The 10895-nt window shown below is 31.0% G+C and overlaps 1 protein-coding gene across 1 annotated transcript in view; it reads left to right on the top strand.

Moving 5' to 3' along the window:
• Positions 1–10895, top strand: part of LOC107758178 (zinc finger protein GLI1-like) — a 90422-nt gene that overhangs the window by 56731 nt on the left and 22796 nt on the right. Inside the window, exons 3-8 of the mRNA XM_016575852.1 lie at positions 1252–1403; positions 3472–3570; positions 6603–6801; positions 8182–8296; positions 9989–10096; positions 10219–10356. Coding sequence (XP_016431338.1) covers positions 1252–1403; positions 3472–3570; positions 6603–6801; positions 8182–8296; positions 9989–10096; positions 10219–10356 — 811 coding nt within the window. The remainder of the gene's footprint in view (positions 1–1251; positions 1404–3471; positions 3571–6602; positions 6802–8181; positions 8297–9988; positions 10097–10218; positions 10357–10895) is intronic.

Genomic DNA, 10895 nt, shown 5'->3' with positions numbered 1-10895 from the left:
CACACACACACACTCACCCACACGCACACACACACACAAACACACGCTCACAAACTCACTCACACACACACACACACACACACTCACTCACACACACAGCGTTCAGTGGAATTACAGAGACCACCGTCACTGAACACCACTCTACATCTCATCACCACAGACAGACAGACAGAAGAGATGGGAAAAGCGGATCAATATGGGAAGGTGGAGAAAGAGGAAAGTGGAGGAATGTTGGGGATTCCCAATGATGTGTTTCTAGTCTTTCCTTGGTGGTACTCTGAAGAAAAGCTGAAGGAAGTGGCGCCTCTTAGTGGCCCTATGGAGGAATCACAATAAACCCTCACTAATGTTCTCCACATTATTTAGTACCAAGTCAATTATCTTTAGTACTAGTGCTCATATAGTGACACTTACATTTAGTCATTTAGCAGACGCTTTTATATTATATTATATTATATTATATATTGATTATATTACTATAATTTATTTATATTATACATGTACTAATTAAAGCATATGCATACTTATACTTTTTTAATTTAAAAGATAAGAGATATAGATGTTTTTATAAAATATATATTGTATCCATCTATGTATGTATGTATTAGCCCTATTTCTATATTTACTTCTGTATATGTGTGTATTTAAAAAAATACATTTTAGATGTACTTTAATTTAGATGTACTTTAAGTCTATATGAATTAAACATACTTATAATTTTTCTTCTACTCTCTTTATATACTGTAATTTTTAATATAAAATAGACATGTATATATTATTTACACATATATATACAGTGGGTACGGAAAGTATGATTAGGAAAAAAAATTAACTTAAATGATTTTAGCAAATGGCTGCAATATAACAAAGAGTGAAAAATTTAAGGGGGTCTGAATACTTTCCGTACCCACTGTATATATATAAGTATAATAATTTAATTATTCAATATTGATTATTAAATAATTAACTTAGTGTAAGTAAAATAATAATTTGCTGTGTGTGTGTGTGTGTGTGTTCACTGCTCTGTGTGTGCGTGTGCATTTGGATGGGATAAATGCAGAGCACTAATTCCGGGTATGGGTTACCATACTTGGCCACATGTCACGTCACTTTCACTATATGCATGTATTTATTTGTATTAATATATTTTATTTTGTATATATAACAATTAATTGAAGTATGTGTGTATGTATAATTAAAAAAAAAAAAAATCTGTATAATAATTAATAGTGCATGTGTTTGTGTGTGCAGACTGGCTCGGTCAGTGCGATCGCTCTACAGCGAGGTGCCACCCGACAGCAGAGAGATGTTTAACCCCTCCATGACCCCAGGAGCCTGTATGGACCCCTACATGCGGCCGCCGCATGGCATGATGGGACACCGCGGGATGCCTCCGCCTGAGAGTGAGCGCTCGTCATTATCATTCACTCATCAGACGCAGATGAGGAGTCTCACATTAACTGAGTCTGAATTCTGAGAGTCTGAGGAAATGAAGTGTGTGTTAAATTAATGCAATAACCCCTGAGAAGCCGTGGTTTACAGTGAATTTATAACAGCTAAGGGGCGTTGTTAGGTACGACGTGAAGCGGAGTTAGCTGTTATAAATTCACTGTAAACCACGGCTTCACGGGGGTTATTGCTTTTATAAAACGGTTATTCCATATACATAGTAAGGTTTCACAGAATAAAACAGAGCAAATAAAGTGTAATGATATTAATAAAAACAGTATTCTTCCACCAAACAATGTAGCTCCTCAGAAACAGTTGTGGTTGCAACAAAGTGGTTGCCGAGCAACACACAAACGTAAACAAAGGTGTATGTTACTTTGTAGAGTCATTTACAACAGCTTCGAACGCGGCTCAGCCAATCAGAATCAAGCACCGGAACTATCCGCTTTATAAAGTATTAATTTTGTCAGCTATTTTCAATTTTACTCTTAGTCTTAGTCCCGTGTTAAATGTCCTTGCTAGTTTTAGTCAACCTTATCCTATTTAGTTTTAGTCGACTAAGGCCCGGTTTCACAGACAGGGCTTAGGTTAAGCCAGTATTTGGCCATAGTTCAGTTAGGACATTTAAGTAGCTTTTATAAATATGACATAGATAAAAACATTACTAGCGTGCATCTTGAGACAAAACAATGAATCTGACATATTTTAAGATCAATAAGTGCAAGTTTCTTTCAGTTGAAATAGCCCAGACATGCATTTTAGTCTAGGACTAGGCTTAAGCCTTGTCTATGAAACCGGGGGTAAAAGTCTCAACATTTTAGTATAGTTTTAGTCAAAGAAAAAAGTCATTTTAGCAATAAGATTATTATTAATTAACCGTACAGCAGTATTATTTTTGGCAGCCATTTTTAATTTAGTCTTAGTCTTACTCAAATGTACATTATTATATTTAGTCAACTTTGTCCTGTTTTTGTTTAGTCAAGTTTAAGTCAACGAAATGTCTGAGCATTTTAATCTAGCTGTAGTCGATGAAATCTTAGTCACATTTTCATCATGCTGTATAATGGTTAAACTGATAAAAAAATTATTTTTGCTCAAAATTATAATCGTAAAGATTATAATATAAAAATTTCAGGTAACACAAATCAATGTGGGACTCATACATGGTGTATTTTACCTCATCTAGCGTACTGATTTATTATAGGCTATTTATTATATAAATTAATATCAAAGACTTATGCACTCTCTCTGTCTACATTGTGAAAACTGGTAAAACAAACAAAAAATATTAACAGTAAAATTCCTAGTAATTCCACAATAATTCCAAATTGCAATAACCTATTTCTCTATTAAAACAACAGCGGTTGAGTAAGTGCATTTATTCAGAAACAACAATCTCAAACAATACAGTCGAGATGATAGAACACAGACTGGCTTAGTGACAATTTTATTTAGATCGCTAAACTCTGCAATGAGGAGTGAGCGCGTGCGCATGGTTGCCATATTGCATAAAATAAGCGAAACACAGAGCAGAAAATGTATCCTTGTAACAGCGAAGCTCTGATTCGGGGATTTAAACGGTATCTGGCAACCGCACTCATGAAAGCTCGTGTAGTAGAGGAGTGTTGAGCAGTTTTTTTTTTTGCTTTTTTTTTTTGACGAAAATAAGAGGTTTTTGGTAAAGTTTACATTTTTTTTATGCATTTTAGTCTCGTCTTTTTTCATCAACGAAATTGCATGTTGATATAGTCATAGTCAGTGTCGTGGGTCACATTACTTTCCATAAAAAGTAACTAAGTAACGTAATTAGTTACTTTTTATGGAGTAACGCAACATTGTAACACATTACTTTTAAAAGTAACTTTCCCCAACACTGGTCATAGTTATCGTTTATTGACCTTATTGTCGTCTTGTCTTAGTCACGGGAAAAAAGCTTGTCGATATTTTTCGTCATAGTTTTCGTTGACGTAATGAACACTAGTGTTAAAAGCAATAACAGTGTTGTTGTTGTTGTTGTTTTAGGTGTCAGCGGCGCCCCCTACTGTAACCAGAGCATGATGGGATCTCATCACAACCTCACGCATAACCAGCCGGGATCTGAACACATGGCATCAGGAGACGGTGAGACGACAAACTCCATCACAGTCCGTCACTGTAAACCCTTCACTCGACTTCAACATGATCCGACCCGTTTAGCATTTCTAAAACATGACAACTTTATTTTAGGAGAAACCTTTATAAATCTGTTTCAGTGTCACATGATCTTCAGAAATCATAATAATATGCTGATTTGCTGCTCAATAAACATTTCTGATTATCATCAATGCTGAAAACAGTTTTGCTGCTTAATATTTTTGTGGAAACGATGATACCACTCAAACATTTGAATAAGATTTAAAATTTATAATTTTATTCATCATGTATGAAAGTGATAAAAAGTGAGTGAAGACATTTAAAATTATTTATATTTAATAAATACATTATATATATATAATAATACATTATTTGCACTTAGTGTAAACAGACACTTTGTTTTAAATTAGCTGTTTTTATACTTTGTTTTCATTTTAATTTTAGTTACATTTTTAGTCATTTGTTACGCACTTCTGATTTTTTTTATTGATATACCACTACTTAGGTTTAACTTTTTATTTCAGTGATAGTTCAGTTTTAGTCTTTATTTATTGTATTTTCAGTTAGTAATTTTAGTGCTTAGTCATTTTGTTATGTGCTTTTGTCATTTTTAGTTTTTATAGATTATTATAGTAATTTTAGTGCTTCAACTTAAACTTAACAAAAATATGTAACTTTATGTGCTTTTGTCATTTTTATTAGTTTTTTTTATCCTACTATTTAGGTTTGATTTATTTTTATTTCAGTTGTAGTTAAAATTAGTTTTTTCCAGTTAGTAAGTTCAGTGCTTCATCCTAAACTAAAGAAAAATTAGAAACTTTGTTTTTGCCATTTTTATTAGTTTCTATTTAAAATCCTATTTAGGTTTGATATATGTTTATTTCGGTTTTAGCTCATATTTAGGTTTTTTCCCAGTTAGTAATCTTAGTGCTTAATTTAAAATAAATGAAAAAAGTACTATTATATTTTTATATTTTTATTCTTTTTTTTAATACTACTATTTATGTTTGATTTATTTTTATTTCAGTTTTAGTTCAAATGTAGTTTTAAATTTTTTTCCAGTTAGTAATTTTAGTTTTTAACAATTGAATGACAATTTGTAATGTGTGATTTTGCCAGATTATTATTATTATTTTTTATATATATATTACTATTTGGGTTTGATTTTATTTTATTTTTTTCAGTTTTAGTTCAATTTTAGTTTTTATTTATTTATTTAGTCATTTAGTTCGTTATTTATTTTGTAAAAAATAAAAAAATATTTTGTATTTAATAACTTAAAATGGTAATTGATCATTTTGTTATGTGGATTTGCTTTTTTTTTACATTAATATTTAGGTTTGATTTTATTTCTGTTTTAGCAATTTTATAATTTTTTTTTTCAGTTAGTCATTTTAACAAATTTAATTAATGTATTTGATAAATGCAAATAAATACTGTTCATTAAACTTTCTATTTTTAAAAAAATCCTGAAAAATAAAGTGTATCACCATTTCCACACAAAATAGGAAGCAGCAAAATTGTTTTCAACATTGATAATAATCAGAAATGTTTCTTGAGAGTCAAATAAATCGTAACGATTTCTAAAAGATCATGTGACACTGAAAACTGGAGTAATGATGAAGAAAATTCTGCTTTGCCTCACAGGAATAACATTACATTTTATATTATATTAAAATTGAAAACTTTTTTTTTTTAATTTGTAATAATATTTGACAATATTGGTGTTTTTTCTACTTTATTTTGATCAAATAAATTCAGCCTTGATGAGCAGAAGATATTTATTTCAAAATCATTAATAATTGTAATGTTTCCAAACTTTTGGCAGGTACTTTAATAATAATAATAATGTGACATGCAGGTAAATAATAAAATATTTAATGAACTAAAAAGTTTTTTTTTTGTCTATTTTGATTTGTTTTGAATTTTAATATATTTATTTATTTAGATTATTAGCTTTTAATCAGCTCACAAACCCTGCATTAAAGTTAATTTATTTATTACAGTTTATTTATTTTATTTATTTTAATTTTATTATTTTTAATCTTTTTTTTTTTATTGTTAGCTTTTAAACAACTCACAATTCCAATTCTACAAATCTTGCATTAACAAAAATAAATGTATCCAATTTGAAATTTTAAAAGTGTAATTGGTTAATTTTGGTTGTTTTTATTTATTTTTTTATTATTTATGTTTTAATTTTACATTTTTATGGTTAATTTCATCCAAACTAAATTTGAAAAATGTAAGAGTTTAATTTTGGTTGTCTATTCATTTTAATTTTATATTTTTATGATTTAATTAATGATTAGTTTTTCATAAACTCACAAACCCTGATTGGAAACCCCTTATCTAAATGTTTAGGGTTTTATAAATATTCTAAATAAATTTGATACATATTCTATTGCCCGTTGTTAATTAATGTATATTCACAATACATTGACTACTTTAATTTAAAATGCAATAAAATTGCTCAGCGTTAGTTGATGGTATCTAATGCATGCTAACTAACAGAACCTCTTAAGTGTAAATGTTTTGAAATTGAGATTTATGCATCATCTGAAAGCTGAATAAATAAGCTTTCCATTGATGTATGGTTTGTTAGGATAGGACAATATTTGGCTGAGATACAACTATTTGAAAATCTGGAATCTGAGGGTGCAAAAAAATCTAAATATTGAGAAAATCATCTTTAAAGTTGTCCAAATGAAGTTCTTAGCAATGCATATTACTAATCAAACATTAAGTTTTGATATATTTACGGTAGGAAATTTACAAAATATCTTCATGGAACATGATCTTTACTTAATATCCTAATGATTTTTGGCATAAAAGAAAAATGGATAATTTTGACCCATACAATGTATTGTTGGCTATTGCTTCAAATATACCCCAGCGACTTAACACTGCTTTTGTGCTCAAGAATCACATAAGTTAAATGTTAACGCCAAAAATAAATCTTTAAAAAGAAATGTTAAATGTGGTCTTTATCTGGTCTCTCTCTCTCTCTGGTCTCTCAGCGTCTTGTTTCTCGACGCCTCGCTCCATGCTGAAGCTGAGTAAGAAGCGTGCTCTGTCCATCTCGCCGCTGTCTGACGCCAGCGTGGACCTGCAGACGGTCATCCGCACCTCGCCCAACTCTCTGGTGGCGTTTGTGAACTCGCGCTGCGGGCCGAACGCTGCCAGCTCATACGGGCATCTGTCTGTGGGAGGCATGAGGTGGACATTCATCATTAACACTTCATTCACACACTCATATTCCCAGGGTTCTACACATTTTCCGTTTCAAAATTCCATACTTTTCCAGACTCAAATTTCCAAACCTCTCAGCAGATCTTCGGACTGTATTTAAAACAAATGGTTCATACAGCACTATTCTCAGCTTTATATTTGGTATATGTGACCCTGGAGCACAAAACCAGTCATAAGGGTCAATTTTGTGCTCCAGTGTCACAAATATTATTGTCTGTAAATATTTTTATTTTTAAAAATAAAAAATGAATAAAAAATAAATGCACACAAGAAGCTTTTTTCTTTTTTTTGTGCCCTCGAGAAACTATTCATATGTGCTTGGGAATTTTTCTCGTGCTTGCGCATTACAATTTCTAGTTTTATATAACCGATTTCCTTCGTGCATCACTGCCGTCTTACTATGAATACAGTGAGAGCATGGATGCACATGAATTAATAAGAGATCTACTTGCTCAAAATGTGGCTTTCCTTATGGTACTACCTCTAATATCGAGGCATAATGTCCAATTTAGCAGCAGAAAAACCATGAAATGGGCTGATGGCATGATACAGATTTGTGCATTGTCCTATTTGCAAAGTTCAAGGGTCTGTAAAAAAAAAAGGTGTTCAAAATGTGGCTTTTGTTAGGGCAGTATGCCATATTTCAAGGCCTTAGGTCTCTTTAACGCATGGACTGATGGCACAACAGGTGGCTCAGTGTGCATATTGTAGCGAATCAGCTCACGGGGAAATATGAATAATTAATCGATTTTCCCTGCTTCGCATTCCTCTAGGCAATAAACCCAGTGATATCAGCGTTGGTTGCCATGGAACCAGAGGCCTGTTCTGCTTTCCTGAGGTGTTACGCATTTCGGGGGAAGGGTCCATAGGTCCTCATATGGCTTGTTAACTGAGGGGTGTTACAGAGTATTTGTTAAATATAGCTAACAAAATATATATTGTGTGTTTGATTGGTCCAGACGCTACAATATGCTAAGTTTAATGGTTTCTCATGCGCACATAAGTCTGTATATTTTTTATTTTTGCAAAGGTCCTCGAGGTTATGTCATACAGTGCTAAGAATATCATGAGAAGAAACCCAAAAAGCAAAACACATTAAAAAGTGCACCTTGAATTCATTCAGTCGTGTTTGACGTTCACTAAACAGCTGCCATGAAACCACACTTCTTGTATGATAAACTTATTTTCATTAAATTCTTAATTTTCTGTTATAAAAAACTAAATGGGGGCAAAAGTCTGGAAATGCAAATATTTTCCCACACTTTTCCAGACCGCGCAGGAACCCTGGATATCCCTCGCGCTCGCAGCTGACTCTGATCCATTAATGTGGGTTGTTTCTGTTTTCAGTCCGTCGTTGGGTTTCTCCAGCTCCATGAACTACTCTTGCAGACCGCAGGGGAACATGTATGGCTCTCTCGCTGCATCATGCCCCAGACTCCACGCTCCGGCCAAACACACACACGTGAGTCCACACACACATTTAGTATTATTATAGTTTTTCTTAATATTTTAAATTGGCAGTGGCTATTTTGCCAATAGATGCTATTTACACTAAGTGCAAATTGCAAGATTTTCTGCTATATATACTACTTATTGCAAATAGTGGCAATTATCTGCACCTCAGTACGTAATAATAACGTATTGAGTGTAAATTATAATTTTAATTCAGATTATTAAATGGATGCATTGGGACAATAAAGCCCTCCCTAACCCTACCCCATACTTTATTTTCAACTTTTTAATTATTTTCTTAATTTGTATTGAAATTAAATGCCTTTCCGATGTGATATGAGATTTAAAAAGGAAGAAAAAATGTTTTTGCAAAAAAGTGGGTTCGAACTCTTAGGTTTAACTTTTTATTTCAGTGTTAGTTCAGTTTTAGTCTTTATTTATTGTATTTTCAGTTAGTAATTTTAGTGCTTAGTAATTTTGTTATGCGCTTTTGTCATTTTTAGTTTTTATTTATTTTATTTCCAATGAGTCATTTTAGTGCTTCAGCTTAAACTTAACTAAAATATTTAGCATTATGTGCTTTTGAAGTGGGTTCGAACTCTTAGGTTTAACTTTTTATTTCAGTGTTAGTTCAGTTTTAGTCTTTATTTATTGTATTTTCAGTTAGTAATTTTAGTGCTTAGTAATTTTGTTATGCGCTTTTGTCATTTTTAGTTTTTATTTATTTTATTTCCAATGAGTCATTTTAGTGCTTCAGCTTAAACTTACTAAAAATATTTAGCATTATGTGCTTTTGTCATTTTTATTCGTTTTTTTATCCTACTATTTAGGTTTGATTTATGTTTATTTCAGTTTTAGGTCAAATTTAGTTGTTTTTTTCTAGTTAGTAATTTCAGTGCTTCATCTTAAACTAAAGGAAAATTAGAAACTTTGTTTTTGCCATTTTTATTAGTTTCTATTTAAAATCCTATTTAGGTTTGATTTATGTTTATTTCAGTTTTAGCTTCATATTTAGGTTTTTTTCCCAGTTAGTAATTTTAGTGCTTGAACAAAAATAAAATTTTTATTCTTTTTTTTTTTTTTTATCCTATTATGTTTGATTTATTTTTATTTCAGTTTTAGTTCAAATGTAGTTTTTAATTTTTTTCCAGTTAGTAATTTTAGTTTTTGACAATTTGTAATGTGTGATTTTGCCAGATTATTTTATTATTTTTTTAATATTACTTTTTTGGTTTGATTTTATTTTATTTTTTTTCAGTTTTAGTTTTTATTTATAATTGTAACAATTTTGCTGTGCTTTTATCATTTTCATTAGTCTTTATTTTTAAATATCACTAATTAGTTTTAATTATTTTTTTTTCAGTTTTAGTTTTTATTTATTTATTTAGTCATTCATTTAGTTATTTTGTAAAAGAAAAAAAAAAAAATTGTATTTAATAACTTAAAATGCAAATTGGTAATTTTGTTATGTGGTTTTGCTTTTTTTTTACATTACTATTTAGGTTTGTTCTTATTTCCGTTTTAGCAATTTTATCATTTTTTTTCAGTTAGTCATTTTAGTGCTTCATCCTAATTTAAATGAAAATTAGAAATAAGTTTTTCATCTAATATTTATTTTATTTTATCTTTATTTCAATTAACAAAATGTTTTAATATTTTTAGTTTTAGTTAATTATAATGACCCCGCTGTGTGTGTCTCCAGCTGAAGACAGAGCCTGTTCTGGGCAGCGTGATGAACAGCATTAACATCAAGAGCCTGGAGGAGCATTCGGAGGGAGACGTGGCGAGTCCATCCTCAACAGGAACCCAGGTAAAGTTCAGAACATTGTCTAATGCTTGAGTAATGGATTCACATCCTCCAGATTTCGGTTGCAGTAAAATGGGTCCATGTTTACGTTGTTCTGACATGAGCTCCTGCGCTGTGTTCTGCAGGATCCTCTTCTGGGTTTACTGGAAGGCAGAGATGATCTTGATAAGGAGGAGAAACCTGAACCAGAGGCCATTTACGAGACCAACTGTCACTGGGAGAGCTGCAGCAAAGAGTTCGACACTCAGGAGCAAATCGTGCATGTAAGAGATTCGTTTCAAAGAGTCAATAACTCACCGGCATGACATTTCAAACATGCATGCTGTTATTTTGTTTCACAAAAACCACGAAAAGAGAAATTTTGTCTTTGTAAAAACCATAACAGTAGTACGTATGACTTTTATGGTATATACCGATATTTCTGAAGTCATATGATAGATTTATGTGATGAACAGAAGGAAAATCAACCCTTCATTTGCTAATAATTTTCTTTTCTTCTGAAGCTCTGAAATCTCATTTGTTTTTGCATTAAGATTCAAAAATGGCACATTGCACCAGGCAGTTGTTATTGTTAACAAAAATATTACAAAAAATAAAAAAGGTAAATGAAATAAAATCAAAATAAAATAAAATATAAATATCAGATGAAAAACTTAAACTTGCGAAATGTAAATAAAAACGAGAAGAATAAGTTTAAGCGCAAGTACAAAAATTACTAAAACGTAAACTAAAATTATATTGAAAACTGAAAATATAAAAATAAAAGTTGATATAAAATAACATTTAAAAATATAATATAAAT

The sequence above is a fragment of the Sinocyclocheilus rhinocerous genome, unplaced genomic scaffold, assembly GCF_001515625.1.
Source record: "Sinocyclocheilus rhinocerous isolate Xijiao unplaced genomic scaffold, SAMN03320098_v1.1 scaffold203, whole genome shotgun sequence".
Lineage (NCBI taxonomy): Eukaryota > Metazoa > Chordata > Actinopteri > Cypriniformes > Cyprinidae > Sinocyclocheilus > Sinocyclocheilus rhinocerous.
The sequence above is the reverse complement of the archived record's forward strand: the minus strand, read 5'-3'. Positions and strand labels throughout refer to the sequence as shown.